Here is an 18,975-nt window from a genome sequence, read left to right on the forward strand (position 1 = left end):
CAGACCCCACCCTCTCAGCACTCTGAGAATTCTGGATGCCTGCCATCAGCAAGAGATGCCTTCCAAGCCCAGTAGCTGTGCTTGGAGTTCATTAACCTCCAGGAGCCTGACCGAAATCTCCCTTCTTGCTGCACAAAGGAGCTTTTTTCTTCTGTCTAGAGATGCGGATGACCTGACAAGGAAGGTGTCCAGTGATCACCATCATCTACTGCTAAGAGTATGTTCTTAAAAAAAAAAAATGGGAGGTACCCCCGTTTGAAATTAAGACTCATGTGTGCCATCAAGTTACCTTTGGAAGTCAGGGGCATCAGTAAGCTCTAGGGCTCACCCAGAGAGATGACAGCTTAATCCTACAGTCTCTCTTCCAAAAACAGAGGCAAGATTAGGAAGGGGCAGGCAGGGATGAGGCAGGTTAAAGTGAGCCACGAACCTTAGGGATGGCCTCGCTCACAGCATAGCTGGCCTTGTCGCTGACCCACACCTTCTCCCTCGGAGACAGGTCAGCACACAGGGTCTTGAGCTGACTCAGGATGGACTTGTAAGGAAGCACTTGGATTTTGTATTCAGCCTCCAGACCCAAGTCAAGAAGCAAGTGCTCCTTCACACCAGGGGCATCGATGCGGTCCCCATCAATGAAGAGCCTGTGGGGGACAGAGGTGGTAACAGGAAAAGGAGAGCATGTGGGGGAATGAGCGTGACACACACAGATTGGGCTCTATTGTCTAACCACCAAAAAAACTAGGTGGCTTTTCCTCCCTCCCCACTCCCCTTCTGACTCCTGCCTCCCCCAAAGTGTGTTACTTGTCCCTGGATATGTTGTCATCAGTCACCAATTCAAGCCAGAAACCTAGACAGTTTCTTCCCATGCCCTCCTTTTCCTTCTCCAAAGAGATCTTGGAACCTATCACCCAAGTCTGCCTAGCTATTAATTGTTTTACCCAGTCACCACCAAGATTTGGCGGTGGGCCAATCCCACCTCTCAGCCTCCATGAACTGCCCCAGACATCCTATTCTTCACATTTGTAACATTCCTCAGAATTGCTAAACCTGATCACATGTGGTTCCCTCTGCTTTTCATTTTCATTTGGTTTTGTCTTGGTGCTACTGGTGTTTGAACTCAGAGCCTCATGCTTGCTAGGCAGGCATTCTACCAAATCCTTAGCCCTTCATTCAGTAGCTCCTCATTGTCCTCAGGACAGAAGCCCAATTTCCGTTGCTTGGCCCCCACCAGGCTTTCCTTTCTGGGGTTCCGCGCTCACCTTCTGGTTTCATACTTTACACATGGACCACGCCAAACCACCCTTCAGGTTCTCCACGTACTGCTCTCTCCTGCTCAGAGCGTCTGAAAATGCTGTTCACTCTGCTTGAGTCTTTGCCCCACCACTCCTCTAGCTAACCCATATTTATCATTAACCTTTGCTTCACTGCACATCTCCTTTGGCCCCCAAGTCCAAGCTAGCACCTTCCCACGGCATCTCTATACACCTCTGATGAGCTAGTACCTACAATGAGCCTCAATCTCCCCAACTCTACTCCAGGACACTCATCCTCACACATAAACAGAAGTCCCTAGCATATAATGGGCACTCAATGAATGTGCTATCTGAAAAAAGAAAGCCACACAATAGAAGAACAATGAAAGGAAGGATATAAAAAAAAACACTGTGAAATGATAAACAGAAAATTCAACAAAGCACAAGTCAGGGAGCTTTCCCTCTATCATTTCTGGCTTTCAAAATAACTGGCTCATTTGCTTTGCCCAGAGCTGCATAACTGAGACTCTGTATGTCCCTTCATATGACTGATAGAAAACCCGGAATCAAAAGTATACCCGGAACAAGACAATGGAACAGGAAGTTTGTGACCTAACTTCACGCCAGCTTTGCCCCATCATCCTTTCCTATTTATCTCTACATCTCATAGTACTATAAACGCTTTCATGTATTCTAAAGCACTTAGAGAGTTAAAGGAGAGGCAGGCTATAAATAAACATCTAGTACTAATAAAAGACAAGAAGGGAAAGGAGGAGGGTAGGAACAAGGAAGCACACCAACAGCAGTGACTGGTGGGGGGGGGACCACAAAGGAGAGCTTGGGGCTTGAGCTTTGGAGGAGGCTCAGGTGGGAAGAAAGCACTCACATGATTGTCTCTAGTCCTACGATGGCATAGGAGAAAAATACTGGGTTGTGCTCCACATCTGATCCTCGGAGATTGAACAACCCTAAAAAAGAAAGCAAAGCCACTGTCACCTGAATGACTCAAGCTTTCCAAGTATAAGAAATAGCCTGTAGGAGAGAGCAGGCTTCAGCTTGGAATCCAGCTGCAACATCAACGGACTCAATGGCTGGCATCTGACTCAGAAAGGCCAGGAATCTTGTTCCAGCTTCCACCTCTAAGCTGCAAATGCTGGTGCCTACCACCTGATGGCGCCAGAACTGTTTATATGCCACTGTATCATTGCCCCCAAGAGGACAGGAGAGTTTCTGGTTAAGAAATACATCCCCAGAGTGTTAAAAATGGCCCACATCATCAAGGTGACTTGCCAGGGAATCCTAGCCAAACACAAACCTCTTATATCCAGAAATGGAGGGAGGAGAGGGAGATAAGTACTTTCTCCCTTCTGGGGCAAAATGACCCAGGGTAGACAAACTAAGACCCACCCACAAGGGAGGCCAAATAAGGACCCTCCTGAGTTCCATGGAAGCTGAGTTTAGAAAAGAAGTGAGTCAAGAGGCTGCAGCTCTTGAATGAAACCAGAGCCTTTGGCCCACCCACAGTCTACTCTGTTACCAGGCTTCATGAAGGACCCACCTTCATCAGGGTCCAGGGTTCGGTGAGGTCACAGAACATTAGAGGAGACTGCAGGACCAGAGCAGAGCAGAGCAGCCCAGTGCAGCTCTAGTCCCAGTGCTTCTAGCTCACAAGTGTGTTTTGTTTTTTTTCTCAAAAATGGCAGGGGGCAAAAAGGCCCTATCACCAAAGATACTACCTCTATTTTTACATAATGGCTTCCTTAACAAAGCAGAGAGACAACATTTTTAACCTCTTATCTTTTAAAAAAAGTTATCACCAGCGTTGGAGAGGTATGATGGAATAGATTAAAAGCCCTAGCATAATTCAGGTGGACCTGTTGCAACAATGAGAAGTACAAAATGTCATGTCAAAACCAGCTTTACAATGTCAGTGTGGGGGGGGGGGGAGGGGGGGTATGATTGGGTGGGGGGGAGGGGGAAGGCTGGGAAGGGAGGTGAAGGGTAAACAAAGGAGGAGGCTGCAATGCTTGGTAAGAAATGTATGCATTATCCTGCCCATGTAATTGTAACCCCTCTGTACAGTATGTTCTCAAATAAAATAAAATTTAAAAAAAAGCCCTAGCATACACACATCCTAATCCATAAAATGATCCCTAAAAGCCAACCAGAAATAGGAACAAGATTATTAGAAACTAAGACATGGATTTATGAAGCAAGATTATGCTGCTGGCATATTAACAAGCTGTGGGAAAACTAGAAATAACCCAAAAGTCCACAGAGAAATGATTAATTATAACCATTTGATAGGATATCTAATATTTACAGATATGTTTACATATATAGATACACACTGAAATATTTTTTCAAATCAGGCCAAAAAGGTGACAGATGCACAGAAATATTAGCATGACCATCTCTGGCAACAGGACTATGGGCGAGCTTTTTCTTCATTCTACTTCCTCTGCATTTTTTCATGTTTTCCACAATGAGAATGTGTTTCTGTTATTCTCAAAGAGAGAATCTCACTTGCATGGTTTTTCTGATATTGGGACTTACTTAGTTAACTATGGGTATAAATGACAATATAGTTGACAAATTTTCAAGGACTGAAAGGTAAGAAGGGAACTGAAGAGACAGGACACTGTGAGATAGGGTCTCATTCTCTAGTGAGAAAAGACAAAAACTACTTTTCAGTTGCCCTGAGTCAAATCCAGCCAGAAAATGACATAGAAGTTTCAACCAGATTCCTTCAGATTTTAAAGATGATACCAAGTTCTAAAAAGTTACACAGGGGAACCTTAAAGTCTAAAGACTAAGGCGCTGTTATGACCTCAGGAAAAATTCTGCAAAAGAATTTTCAGTTCCTGAGTTTTCTATGGTAGAAATGTTTCTAGAACTTATTCACTATTGGAGACTTTGGAAAACTACACAAAAAGTGTACAGAAAAAACTATCTCCTATGATCCTATACCTTTTGAAAGGCTGACATATAGGAAATTGCTTGAAGAAAATGCCTTCCTCAAAGCAAATTCTCCACAAAATCTTAAATGACAGGCTGGACGTGGATATCACCATGGATTCATCATGAACTCCTGGCTGTAACTCCACCCTGGGCAAGGGTAAGTCTCCTCTCCAACTCCATGTAATTTACTTCTTTATCCTAATTGGCATCTCCCATTACCTTTCAGAGGCAATCTTTTGCTTATTCCCTGGCTACTCAGAAAGCCGAATGTTATAAGCCACACAAAGGAGAGATCAGGTAACACAACCAGTAAATCCAGAGCACTCACATGCAATCTCATCCAGGGCAGTGACTACAAACCACACAATGTTCCTCTCCGCCATTTTCAACCGGAGGTCTGCCACCTTCTCCTTCCAGGAGATACCTGCAAGACACAAACATGCTTGTTTTGTGACTCCAGCTCTGGTCCCAGGCTGCTTCCATATATTCTTCCCCAGCTTACCATCTTTCAGGGCACATGTTGCCTACACAGGCAGGTGGCCACTTGACTATGGTGAGCTCTAACTGCCTCATCAGGGCAATTCATTCATTTATTCATCTTAGTCTTGCCAGGCATAGACATCTGCCAGGGGTTAGGCCAGTCCATACAGTTATAACTCTGGACTAGACCCAGTCCCTGCCCTCATGGGGGATTACCATGTACAGGAGAAGACAGATGACTAAGCAGGTATTAATTACATGGTTGTATAAAAACTGATGCAATCAGGGAAGCACAGAGGGCTACATGAACACACACCGAGCAGAGAAAGCTCCCAGCAGGTCAGGAGAATATCACTTTACAGTCCTTAGGCCCCAGACTTGCTTTCCTAAGACCTAGGAATTCTTGGAAGCCTGAATCACTGTGAATACTACTTCCTAATCACACCTGCCCTCTCAGACACAGCCAAGGCTGCCCTGCTGCGCCCTGAGATGACACTTCAGCCCCAGAGGAACTCATTCTACTGCACCTGGCACCAGGACAGCTTATGGCCACTTGTGAATAAGCTAGGCATCCTTACACACCCAGCACCCAGAACATTCTCCCTGCACAGAGCAAGAATGCAACCGTTGACAGAACAAAGTTCACCAGCAGTATTTGCTTTCCCTTTCCTATAGCATCAGGTGAGAGCCTCTGCTTCAGTCAGAAACAACTGGAACCGTGCTGATGGAAAACATTTAGCTGGCCCTGGGTACTCACTGGCCCCGTTCCCCCATCCCACATACAGCACCCTCCGGGGAGGTTGTCACACAGGAAAGCAGGCTGGGGCTGCCCCCACAACTTTGAAGCTTTGAAGATCACTCGGGAATGCCATTTAAAACTTGGCCCAGAATCTAGGCTATAATGCTTTCTTCGCAGAACCCCTCTGGGCAATCTGCCTACATTCCAGACATCCCCCATCCACCTCTCCATTTCTATAACAAGGCCCCCTTCCCTGAAACCCCACCTCCCTCCCTCTGTCCTTCAGTGTTTTCATAAACCCACACTTTTGTCTCTCACAAATGCTGACAGCACACACTGCTCACACACCACTGTCATATAGAACCAAGGCAGCACCCACACTCACACCTCTACAGAAGCCAAAGATAAAGGGTAGGGCCTGAAAGGTAAATCTACAAATGCTATCACAGGAAAGGAAATGGAGCCTAGAAATTTTAGGCTCTCCACTTCCATTTTCATGATGAGACACAGTAGGGGCAGTCAATAGCTGAGGGGTAAAAAGCTCAGTCCACTCAGCAGCACCCAAAAGCCACCCAGAAGAGCTTTACAAAAATAAGCTAAGCCGAAGTAAGCGGCAAGTCCGTGACAACAGTAGAGAACAATAAAGGCCCCTCTGTCGGTCAAATCTCCTCTGGGTCAAGGTGGGGCAGAGAGCCCTGTCAACTCAGATTCAACTCTACTTCAGAGGATCAGGATGGGAAGAGAACATGAGGCAAGCCGGAACCCTGTGGCACAGCCATAGTTCCCACCTGTGTAGTCCAGGCCCAGCGTGAGGAGGGGCCTGCAGGGCCGCTCAGGACGGTCCATCCAGATTTTGTCAACAAGGTTCTCCTTCACAGGAACCAGGTGGTGGCCAGCACTTCGCAGCACTTTGGCCATCTTCTTCCAGTAATCTGAGGAGACACACACACACACACATGGGGCCAGCCGGCCATTAACTCAACTCCTGTGTCATCTGAAGCAGAGGGTAGGACCTTTCTGACCCCTTCTGAAGGGCAACTCTCCCACAAGCTCTCCTTGTCCTCCATGACAGCAAGTCATGCTAAGCCTTAACAGCTCCACTTCCCACAGTTAAACAGGGGGGATGAAGAGGAGTCTAGAAACCACGTCCTCACCCATGCCGCAGAGACCACACGCACTCACCTGTAGGGATGATCAGTGGGTCTACACCCACCCTGGATCCTTCAGGAAGCACACTCACCAGCCAGTCTTCCTGAGTTGGTGTATCCTTCAGACCTAGGAGACAAGAGCCAATAAACAACTCCCCAGAACAATGCAATCCACTGGCTCCTTGACAGCAAGATCTTTATTAAGGACCTTCTTCAAGGTAGATTAGCAGGCCTTAGAAAATCTGAGCCTCTCTTCTTCCTGAAGGGTGAAGTAGGAAATGGTATGCAAGGAAAGCCTGAGGTAGGCAGAAGCAGAAAAAAAACATTTGTCTTTGGGCTCCTGGTAAAAACATCTCAGCTGGGTGTTGCAGAGAAGGCGGCGGTAGCGAAGGCTTGTGGTGCCGCCTCACCACAGAGGAACAGGGCTGGCGTTAGTGTGCCTGATTATTCTCGATCCCCAGAACCTAGTGGTCTTACTCCTTCAGGTGGAACACTGTACGACATGGGAAAGAAAAGCAAGAGGACAGCTGATAGATGAGGAGAAGTGTGTTATGGAAAAAGTGTTAAGACAGGTGCGTGTTTAAAGGGCAGGTGGAGTATCTGCTGAAGTGGAAAGGCTTTTCTGAGGAGCACAACACTTGGGAACCTGAGAAAAACTTGGATCGTCCTGAACTAATTTCTGCATTTATGGAAGAGTCTAAGAAAATGAAGGAGGATGAAAATAATAAACCCAGGGAGAAGTCATGTATATCCTGAGGACGTGGAAAACATCCTGAAAGAATCTGCAAAGAGCTAAAGGAAGGGGTAGCCTCTGTCATTTCTCTTTGTACATAACATATTCCCCTTCTTGCCTCCTCTCTCTTCTGCCCATCCCCTTCTTTCCTAAACACATCCACAAAAGAAAAAAAAAAAACGTGCTTTTCACCGTGCTCCAAAAAAAAAAATCTCAGCTGTGCAGGGTACACGGTGTCATTTCAAAGATCTCTCGGCCACTTCCCCACCACTGGTAACCTGATGAGAACATAAATGGTAATTTGGTGAAGACCAGGAGCTTCCCTCATGTACCAAAGCAGGAAAATAGACAACATGTCACCAAGTGCCTCCCCTCACCTGCAAGGCCAGGGTTGGAGGGAGTAAGCCTATCCCCACTGCAAGGCTGAGCACAGGTCTTGGCCAAAAAGAAATCTTTCCAAAGGTTGTAGGAGGGGTACATATGAGTCTTTCACATGGTCCCCTGGGCTTCCTAACTGCAGAGAGAAGACCACTCATTCTTCCTTCTAGTTGCAAGACACTAAACAGGCTTCGAAAAGAAACACTATTTTTATAGTCCAGTTTTTCTTTGATCAAGCCAATAGCCTATCTAGCCAATATCTTTGGGACGTACATTTTTTAACCAGACTTTTGCTAAACTGGTAAAATGTAGATTGAGAGTAAAAGCTTACATACTCTAAAGCAGTGCTTACTTACCTTTACTATTCTCTCTAGTGACTACCACAAAGCCACAGAAGGGAAGTTCAAAGGTTTATAATAAAATGAGTTCATGATTCCTAGTTCTACAAAACTGCCTGCAAGTCTGTTTTGCTATCTGATTTTTTTTCCCTATGTCTTTTTCAAACTACTTAAGCAGAAAACTTAATTAAAAAAAATTTTTTCTTGGGGTCTCTGGCATAACTTCTGCAGGATGAAGTCATGCTGTTTCTTAGTAGACAGCTCTTTGGAAAAAACCCAAGGGTAGGACACTCACCTGCCAGAGAAACCCACCTAGAATTCTCACCATAAAGAGGCACACTTAAGGATAGTAGGGTGAGGGGCTGGGAAGTTGGCTCAGTGGTAGAGTGCTTGCCTTGCATGCATGAGGCCCTGGGTTCAATTTCTCAGCACCACATAAGCAGAAAAAGCTGGAAGTGCCGCTGTGGCTCAAGTGGTAGGGCAATAGCCTTGAGCTGAAGAGCCCAGCGTTCAGCCCCACAACCAACCAAAAAAAAAAAAAAAGGAAGGTAGAGTGAGAAACAGACAGCCAACCAGAGAGCAGCTTGGAAGAAAGAACCAACCCCCATCCAATCCCCACCCCAGAACAACCAGATTCCAATTTTAACAAATAGACAGGTCATATCTGCCACTCTCCCTCAACAGTGCTAACAGACCTCACAGCCTCAATCTATGGAATCTGAAAAGGCCTCAGTTTTCTCTGAACAAAAGGCATATTCTGAACCAGGAATCTCCAAAACTGAATGAAATGTATGATGGGACACATACAGTGCCCATGGTCAATGATGTCATAAAAAGGTTAACAGCCTGGAGGAGCTCCAGAGTCCCTGGCCAGATCAATACAACAAAGCTGGGGGCTGGCTGTCTTCTACCCACCCATCTTCATAAGTGTCCAGTTGCTATCCATCTGTTTGGCAGCCTGGAGAAAGTAGCGCCCATCCGTCCACATGGCTGCGTGCTCTTCTGTAATGATGGCCGTTCCTGGAGCACAGGAGAAAAGCAGAGCAAGGTTTCTGACCACTTCCCAGCAACCTCCCAAAAACAGCAATAGTCAGACTAGAGGTACCAGCTCCCCGCATGGAAGATGGTTGACGCCAGGGAACCCCCAGGTGAGAGAAAGATGTCACTAAGAACCAGCTGTCTGTCAAGCTCAGAAGAAGAAAGCAGTCGAGAGGCCCAGGCTGCCTGGATGCTGGTCTCTACACACAAAAGACATGTAAGCAGTGGGAGTCAAGGCCAGGAGAACAAAGGATTGTAGGCCTATGGCCAAAGTGGTCTCATAACCAAGAGAGAGGAAATGGTTTGTCCTTGGTACCTATAGCCACCTGTATGTACTGTGCTCTGCCCCTCCCCAACAGAGGTGTTCCAGCTTTCCTTGATTCTGTGACTTCTCAGTCACCAGCTGGAGTCTATGCCTCCCACCTCTACCTGCCCTCAGTTCCCACAGGCCTGGCAATCTCAGGGCTTTCCACAGAGGTGTCTGCCAAAACCAACCCAAATGTGCCAACCAACATAAGCATTTATGCCAAAGGAAGCAGTGTGCGAACCACAGGGGAAAGAGGCTCCCACCTCATCCAGCTTGTTTCGGAGACAGGAACTCGAAGGGGAAACCACTGGAAAACTCAAGGGATGTTAGTAACTGTGGAAAAGTTAGGGCAGGATACTAGTGGAGCTCAACGCTAGCCTTTGTTATTTAAATTTAAGAGTGAAAACAGAAAAACTAAAAGTCAAGCACTTGGAGAATTATTTAACACCAGTAAGCTAAGGCTTTATGGTGCTATTAAAGTCCCATTCCTTGTTTGGAGTGCTATCTACACAGGCATACTCAGCTTAACTGATTCTCTGTGTATGTCATATTTGATAAAAAGGTCAAAACTTCTGTCTTCAAATTAAAGTTTTTTTGGAAAATGAAGGTCTGGAGAAGAACCAAGGGTCACTACAAGGTGACGGGAGAATTTGAGAAAGCCTGCGAACCCACACCTCCCTGCAGAGGTGCAACTGGGAGTACTGTAGCTGGCTTGCAATTTCTTTTGGTTCCATAACATAGGCTGAAAGACACTTGGTTATTTTAGGAAGGCACACATACAGCAAGAACACAGAATTCAGTGACTCACCCGCAGATCCATCGAATCCAGAAACAAAGGCCCGCCGACAGTCACACGGAGCAATGTACTCACTCTGAAAAACAAAGATCACAAGGAAATTAGACCTCTGTCAATCACACTTTGACTTTTCCACTAGCCAAGCCTATGCTAGACTCAGCGGGGACTATAGTTGGGACTATAGTTGGGATTTGTTTACATCTTTTTAGGAGCCAAGAGGTTAGCTGAAAAGGCAAACTGAACATTAAAAAGTCAATAAAAATTAGTCAGTCATGGTGGGGTGTGCCTATAATCCCTGCACTGAGGAGGATAATAGCAAGAAGATTTTGAGTTCAGAGCCAGTCCAGGCTACATAGTGAGTTTTGGGCCATCCTGGGATACATATGACCCTGTCTTGAATAACAAACATACATACATACACTGCAAAAGACTTAAGTTTCTAGCCCTATTTTCTCATCTAGAGAACAAAGCAAGAGAAACAGATAAAAACTGCTCTCTCCTCAATAAGCTCTTAAGTCAAAAACAAGCCAATAGCCTTCTCCTTCCCTTGCCTCTGACATTTAGGCATCTGTAGAGTTGTATTTCTGTTTGAAGTGCCAAAAATTCTCTAACTTCAGTCTCTGTCAGAGACATTGGCTAGTCGCTGAACTTCCTGTTTGTGTCCTCCTCCAAGGTGGAGTCACAGCCTCTCCCACACAGGCCCTGCCCCTTCCTATCAGGGAACCAGGGGGAAACACTTCCCAGACCAGGGGGCTTCAGCAAAAGAAAGGGTGAAATAAAGATGCACTGCATTTGTAAATTGGTTGAATGGTAAGTTGGTTGAATGGTAACTCCTTCGCACAACTACTTAAAGATAATCAAATACAATTTAAAAAAGAGAGAGAGAGAGAAGAAGCTAGGCACTGGTGGCTCAGCCTGTAATCCAGCTACTCAGGAGCTGAGATCTGAGGATCATGGTTCAAAGCCAGCCCAGGCAGGAGAGTTCGTGAGACAATAAACCACTCAGAAAACCAGAAGTGGCGCTGTGGCTCAAGTGGTAGAGTGCTAGCCTTGTGAGGGACAGAGCTCACGCCCAGAGTTCAAGCCCCACAACCGACACCAAAAGAAAGGAAAGAAAGGAAAGAAAGAAAAGGAAAGAAAGAAAGAAAGAAAGGAAAGAAAGAAAGAAAGGAAAGAAAGAAAGAAAGAAAGAAAGAAAGAAAGAAAGAAAGAAAGAAAGAAAGAAAGAAAGAAAGAAAGAAAGAAAGAAAGAAAGAAAAGAAAGAAAGAAAACACACCCAACACCAGGTCCTATTCAGTGAGATTCTCCTTGCTTCTGAGTGGAAGGGTTAGGTAGTGAAGAAACTGAGGAGCTCTTCTGACCAGGTGGGGAGCATGAGGCCATGCTGTACAGCTTCTAGTAACGGCCCAGAGAAGCACAGAGAGTTTAACTAACCTAAAGCAAACAGCAAAAGCAGGCTTTGAACCCAGGAAGTTAGGTCCAGAACCTTAACTCTTTAAGACCCAGGCCACGCTGCCCCAGCATGACACAGAGTCCCTTCTCCCCTCGACAAATAGTAAGTAAGAAAATTGAAATTCGAACAAGCATTAGGTAACTCGCCCACTGACAGGCTGTAGTGGCCAGGATTTGAGGCCATCTCTGCCTGCTTCTGAGCTCTTCTCCCCTCCTTTCACTGTCAGCCAGTTTTGCCCAAGTCAAAAGACCCAGAAAAATTAAGAGTGTTAGTCTGACCATGGTGGCAGACACCTGTAATCCCAGTACTCAGCAGGCTGAGGTGGGAGGAACGAGAGTCTGAAACCAGCCAGGGGTACACATCTCTAAAAAAATTAAAAAATAAAAAAAAAGGATGCTTAACATGGGAAACAGAGCTTCTGGCTGGAGGCCAGGGTATTTTAGGGGCAGTCTGTGCACAAAGGGGGAAAGGTCCCTGTGTTCCAGTCGCGCTGTGTGCTGTGTGCATGCTGGTTCTTTCAGCAAGGCAGCTGCAATCCCCCTCACCTGCCAGGGAGCTGCTGAGGGCCCCCTCCCCTCCAGGTCTTGCCGGAGGCAAAGCCCAACACCCCTCTCAGCCTCAGTTCCTCATTTCCAAGGTGACTCATCTTCTCCTTGGTCCCCAAAACAAAGAATGTGTAACAGAGGGCTCCAAGGAAACAGCAATCGGCATTGTTTATGAACTGCAGAATACTTGGTTATTAACCCAGTAATCACAGTGTGCAACTTTAAAAAAACAAAAGGCTCAATGGGAAGCAGGGTGTCTCATCCATTTCTAGGACTAATAGGAGCAATAGTAAGTTAATGTTTGAAGACCTCACCAGAAACCTGAAGGTGGTACCTGTACACAATGGAAGAGAGATTACTCATCTCTCCTTCCTGAACAGTAAGAATGCATCCTGGGGCCTGGGACAACCAAATTAACAAAAATAACTCTTCAGGTGCTCCTTGAAGAACACACAATGAGGACAACAGGGATCCCTGACCTTGTGCCCCTACCCAGGATCTGATGAGGAAGCCATGCTGGCAACCAGGGAAGGCAGCACTGATCTGTGGGTCTCTAGCTCGGGGACAAAGCTCTCCAGGAGGCCCACTCCGGTTTCCCAGGATGACCTGGAAGGGGGGACAGGCAACCCACAGGTTTCCTAGATTCCTCATCAGAAGGCAAGGGAAGAATTTGTCCAAAGGGAGGTGGAATTAACAGAACGTGTAGTTTAAGCCCCAGACAAGGTCTGGGGCAAGAACCAGACATGACCTAAGTGGTCAACATGCCAGACAGACATCGCTGAGCGTGGCTGGCGGCAGCCTCAGCGCCACACCAATGGACTAACCAGAGGCCAGACAAGCTATGGGGCCTTTCCCAGCAATGAAGTTAGAACACATTCTTCCCAGCACTGCGAAGTCCTAAAATAAGCATGCTCCCATTTTTCTCTAGCTCTAGTAACAGCACTCAATCCAAACCTCCATTATCCTACCTAGACCACTGCCCCATCTACTCTTCCCATGCGTTGGAGGTATTCCAAAAATACACACACACACACACAAACACACACACACTTATATAGATGATAGTAAAACAATAGCATTAGTTATGATTTAAATAGGGGATGTCCCCACCAGCTCATGTACCCAACAACCTGGTGCCCAGCTGCCCAATGGTGACCAGGTATTATTTAGAGAGATTCTAGAAACTAGAAAGTGGGGCCTGAGGTACACTGAGGGTGTACTTCCAAAGATTCTACTGGTCACCAGCTTCTTCGCCCTCTTGGCTTTCCATCTCTGTCTCTTTTCTCTCTTTCCCTCTCTGTCTCTTTCTGTCTCTGTATCTCTCTGCACATGTCTGTCTCTCCCTCTCACTCCATCCCCTTCCTTTTCATCATTTTATTTCAGATCAAATGATACCTCCACAGAACACTGCTTTCAATGCCTAGATAATAGAAACACTTGTCCGTTTTGAAACTCTGTGTAGAACATTTTATAGATTTTCCTCTTAGTGAACATTTCTCCCTTTCATAGGCCCATCCCTCTACCCCTCCTCCAGAATATAAGTCAGGGTGGTTGTCACTGTCACTGTATACAGTCACAGTGGTAAGCAGCAGATCCTCAACCAGCTTCTGCAGAATAAATGTTCAAGCAGAAGAGATAAACCCTTTTTCCTTCTGCTCTGTTAACATCTTGGCCATCTCTATGAAGATGGAAAGAATACAGGTCACCCCTTAGGGGCTGGAAAAGGCAAGGAAATGGATCCTCCCCAGAGCCCTGAGAAGCCACAGAGCCTTGCTGACCTATGACAGGCCTCAAACCTCTAAAACAGGACAGGAACGATTCTGTGTTGTCTGAAGCACCATACCTACAGTCATTTGTTACACCAGTAACATGAAACTAGCAATATGAAAAAAAAATGAAAGGATGACAATCTGGATTTCAGTCTCAAATGCCTCAGCACACAGCAGAAAGCCAAATGAGGCAGGACAGGAATACTCGCTCTAACTAGAGAGCGGCTCGTAACTCAGCTGTGCACCTGCCATGCCGGAGCAGCCCCCATGTTGCCAGGCTTCGGTATTTCAAGAGAAGCCAGAAATACATGTGTTTGAGAAATTACCCATTATTTCAGGGTTGGCATCTAATCCAAACAATATAAATGAAGCATAACCAGATAAAGCATATTATAAACTTTAAAAAAAAAACCCTTAGTCGTTCCTCAAAATCTGGCTCAAATATACCTCATCGTCACATCTTTCTGAGCCACTCCAGCTCTCAGAGGTCGCTCTCCTCTGAATTTTACCAGGTTTTGGGTGATGGTAACAAGCAACAGTGGCTAATTGGCTCAACGTGCACTATCTGAAATGAGTAATTGATTAATATCCTCCTATTCTAATCCCACAGCAGATGTGAAAGGAGTCAACCTCCCAATTATAGATGCAAAATTAAAATTGATTCTTGTGGCAGAGGCAAGATTTGAACTCAAGCCCAACTCTTCAAAGCTGACATCCTTGCTATGCTGCCAAGCAAACTCTTCTAATTCAGAGCAGAGACTGAGTACATTGAATCTGTACAACTGGATTATACAATCTAAGGGAATAGGAATATAAAGTATGTCTAGTATGTCTCACATTAAACTCCGGCCCTCATCAACCACACAAGTAACAACCACAACCAGAAGTCATTCCTACAGTCAAGTGTGGCTCCCAGATTACTAGGTAGGTAATAAGGATACCACATTGGAGGACTAAGATGTGACGTAAAGCAATAATCATCTACTCAGCTGTGATGGACACATGCATTTATTACTATGCATCAGGCAATGAACTAGATTCTGAGGAAACTTAACTAGCTTCTCAAAGTAGACAATCTGGCCATCAAAACAGCACAGTTATCCCATGAAACATTAGCACTAAACTATGCCAGTTATATAGGACCAAATTTGGTATAGATTCAAGGATGCTCAGATCTGCCTTAAGTTCATCAGGATAATCTCAGAGATTTGAGCTGGGTTACCACGGACAGGTAAGGAAGAGCAAGGAAGGAAAAGATGGAAGAAAGTCAGAGGGAAGAGATCTAGGGTAGGCAGGCAGAAAACTAGACAGTTCTTGAGATGTAGTACAGATCAGAAAGAGTGGTAATGTGATCAGAGCTATATTTTTTAAAAAGTGGTCAACATGGCCACCAGAAGATGGAAGAAGAGAAAAGGAGGATGGCCAGTGCTAAGTCGGACTAGTTATTAGATCCATGCTGGGATGACTTTCCTCCTCTCTATCCTCCACTTCCGTAGGCCATGAGTCTGACACATGTTTCCAACATACTAAGTTCTCAACAAAAACGGAACAAAGGGCAGACTGTCCACAGGAAATATAAGAGGGTATATGTTGAAATGAAGACACAAAGCTCCTTACGCCCCAATAATAAGGAAACCCTTTGATATTTTCTTTTCTCCTAAACAGAACTGAGTCAGACTATGCAGAGACAACATATAGCTGTCCAAAGACAGCCACCTTACTTAGTATAAATATCTTCCCAGCCAGGACTTCATTTCCCAAGCTCCTTTGCTTCAACTAGGTGGGGTCACATCACTAGTCCAGACTAATGGAATGTGGATGAGAAGAGATTTCTAGATCCAGGTGTGCCCTCACCATACTCTGTTATGCCAGCTAAAATGGTTTCACCACCAAAAACAGCCTGGATCACTTTTCCTACTAGTAAAAGAAAATCCCCTACAACCCAGGAACACAAACTCTGTACTTATGATTAAGCCACTGAAATTTAAGACCTGTTAACTACCTCTGGCATTATGCTAATTATGCCATAATTATGCTAATTATGACAAAAAAACTTCTAAGAAATATCCAACAAAACAACAGGAAGTTGACTCCAATAGGAATGGACAAGGGTCCAGAGAGTTTAGGAAAAACTGATTCATGTCTTCCAGAAGGAGGAACCTCAAACACAACCCAAGGGTCACACTGGCAGTCAGTCTAAAAAACAAAACTGACCCTTTGACTAAGCCAAGCCCAAGAGCAGCACATGGGCCTTTCAAATGGAGAGGAAGAGAACTTACATCTCTAAAAGTTAAGTGCTATAGCAAAGCTCTGGTTCCAACCAATGACTCTCCTGGTTTGGGGCCAGCAATGCCCAAAGTGTTTGACTGAAGGCAGTAAATGAAAGCATCCATACTACCAGAGAAAATGTGCAATTCCTCACTTAAAAGTCGCCTTGGGGCCAAATTTATTAACACCACAACCCTTGTTCTGAGTTTAAAAAGAAGAAGCCCTTAAAGCGGCACAGGACAGAGAGAAGCAGACCACTGAAGTGCCAAGTCCTTGCGTAATCCTGCATTTGGGGTACATTTTCTCTCTAGCAGGGAACAGTGTGTGGGTGTGTATATTTGTGCTTTGGAAAGTATACAAAGGATAGAACTCAAGATTCCTTTTCACTTCCAACACTCTCCCTTCCCCACCCCTAGAAGAAAATCCGCCAACCTTGAATCAAGCCTGAAATGAAACAATTAGGAGCCAGAGAACAGAGCCACACTATTACTGAGGAGGCTACTGGGAAAGTCACACACAAAAGCCAACCCTTCGTGTTCTCACAGGCCTGACAAGCACCCTGAATCTCACTGAATAATCACCCATCGAAGCCCCTTCTATCCACGGAGCAGAGACTGACACAAGAAACCCATTTCTGTCTGTTGGTGGTACCACAAATACCTATACCCTCAAAATACCAATACCCTCAAAACTGCAGGGTCTACTGTCAATTCAGGCTCTTCTGCATCTCCTTCTAGATCTCCCCTTCTCTGACCATATTACCAATACCCAAGTCAAAATACTCTTTACCTACTGGGGGATCTTGCACGGGCCTGTGAACAGGTTTCTCAGTCATACTAAACATCTTGCAGGTCACATCACTCTCTTGTTAAAGACTCTCCCTGGGTCCCTCCTAACAATGCATAATCTTATGCCATGGAGGATCATAGCTACCCCAGGACCAGGCATGGGTAACTCACAGTGGCCTTGGCCAGGCCTTCTACTTCTTTCTTCTTCAAGCCTAACATGATATATGTTCTTTTGTTCCCATATATTTGCATATACATCTTCTGTTTCTCGCCATGGATGCAAATTCTACGGGTTTACATTTTTTATGATTCATGGATTTATTATGTCATACATGCAAAACATACTAACTTCATTAGGAAAAAAAATCAATGTAAAACACCACAACTCTGCAACTGATGATTTTTAAATTTTTTGTTCTAATGATTGAAAGGTTCAACACTGTGTCCCTGCCAAGGAGTTAAGATGTACAAAAAATCATTAACACTAGCAGGTAACAGAGCTCAAGACCCCACAGGGAGCACAGCAGGCAGACCACCAAGAATTTTGTCTGTGTGGGGAGGCAGAGGGTTGGGATTAGTCACAGACAGTGCTGGCAATCTGGTAAGACAGTGATGTTAATTAAGGTTCACAGTTTAAGAACATCTAAGATATTTTTAAAACTAAACCTGCAATACATGATGTTTACACTTAAGTTATAGAAAATTAAGGAAGGCAGTTATTAGCTCTGAATAAAGTAATGTGAAAACAAGAATGCATTTTTGCTAATCTACCAAAAAAACTTATAATGTATCATTTGAAAGATTTCACAATACAAGTAGGAGGCATATTGCCCATTAAGAAAGAATTCTATCTCTCCATGAGTCCAAACTCTAACTATTTACATTCTTGGGGGGTTTTGTTGCTATTGTTTGTTTTTGTCAGTCATGGGGCTTGAACTCTGGGCCTGGGTACTGTCCCTCAGCTCTTCAGCTCAAGACAAGTACTCTACAACTTGAGCCACAGTGCCACTTCCAGTTTTCTAGTGACAGGAGTCACAGCTTTTTGGCACCAGCCAAAGATGGATCAGACATTAGGAAGGTTTGATGGAATAAAGATTAAGGAGGGGTTAAGTGAGGAATTTGTAGACTCTAAAGGCCTATACGATGTCTACAATATACATGTCTACATATACAATATATATTTAAAAAAAAAAACAGATGTCTCACCAACTTTCCTACCTGGGCTGGCTTTGAACCCCAATCCTCAGATCTCAGCCTCCTGAGTAGCTAGGATTACAGGTGTGAGCCACCCGAGCCCGGCAACTATTCCCATTCTTAACCACCACTTTCTCCAGGAAGCCTTCCTTGAGCCTGCTGGCTTAACTATCCCCTCACTATGGATGCCCTGTACACTACATACAAAACCTCTGCTGTTCAGCACAACAGCTACCAGCCACCTGGGACTGCTGAGTACTTGAAATGTAGCTAATTAACCATTTCATTGTTAAATAACGAAGAAAATTTTAAAACAGATACTCAAGATTTCATTATTGGAAACTTTTAAGTATGCTTAGAAAATTTTGAGTATGAGTTTACTTTTTCAACAGTAAACTTAATGAAGTACAAATACAGATCAAATATTTCCAGTGAAATATGGGTGTTCCCATATTTACAAATGCAGAATAAGGGGGCTGGGAAGGTGGCTCAGTGGTAGAGCGCTTGCCTTGCATACCTGAGGCCCTGGGTTCGATTCCTCAGCACCACATAAGCAAAAAGAAAAAAGCTGGAAGTGGCACTGTGGCTCAACTGGTAGAGCGCTAGCCTTGAGCTGAAGAGCTGAGGGACAGCGCCCAGGCCCAGAGTTCAGGCCCCATGACCAGACCCAAAAAAAAAAAATGCAGAATAAATATATAACATATTTTAAAGACTTAGTACAACAAAGCAAAAGTAATATGAAGTGTTACTATAGTTTCAATATAGGTGACATGTCAAAATATTTTG

General features: G+C 44.9%; 1 protein-coding gene across 5 annotated transcripts in view; it reads right to left on the minus strand.

The window, feature by feature from the left end:
* Nucleotides 1–18,975, minus strand: part of Xpnpep1 (X-prolyl aminopeptidase 1) — a 54,254-nt gene that overhangs the window by 16,243 nt on the left and 19,036 nt on the right. For all 5 annotated transcript variants that reach the window (XM_069987935.1, XM_069987939.1, XM_069987936.1 and 2 more), the window contains exons 4-10: nucleotides 10,184–10,247; nucleotides 8,946–9,050; nucleotides 6,616–6,708; nucleotides 6,222–6,365; nucleotides 4,543–4,638; nucleotides 2,140–2,221; nucleotides 431–641 (exon numbers count right to left, since the gene is read on the minus strand). In XM_069987935.1, the coding sequence (XP_069844036.1) occupies nucleotides 431–641; nucleotides 2,140–2,221; nucleotides 4,543–4,638; nucleotides 6,222–6,365; nucleotides 6,616–6,708; nucleotides 8,946–9,050; nucleotides 10,184–10,247 (795 nt within the window). The remainder of the gene's footprint in view (nucleotides 1–430; nucleotides 642–2,139; nucleotides 2,222–4,542; nucleotides 4,639–6,221; nucleotides 6,366–6,615; nucleotides 6,709–8,945; nucleotides 9,051–10,183; nucleotides 10,248–18,975) is intronic.

This window comes from Dipodomys merriami, unplaced genomic scaffold (assembly GCF_024711535.1).
Source record: "Dipodomys merriami isolate MVZ:Mamm:240054 unplaced genomic scaffold, mDipMer1.0.p SCAF_35, whole genome shotgun sequence".
NCBI classification, from domain to species: Eukaryota; Metazoa; Chordata; class Mammalia; order Rodentia; family Heteromyidae; genus Dipodomys; species Dipodomys merriami.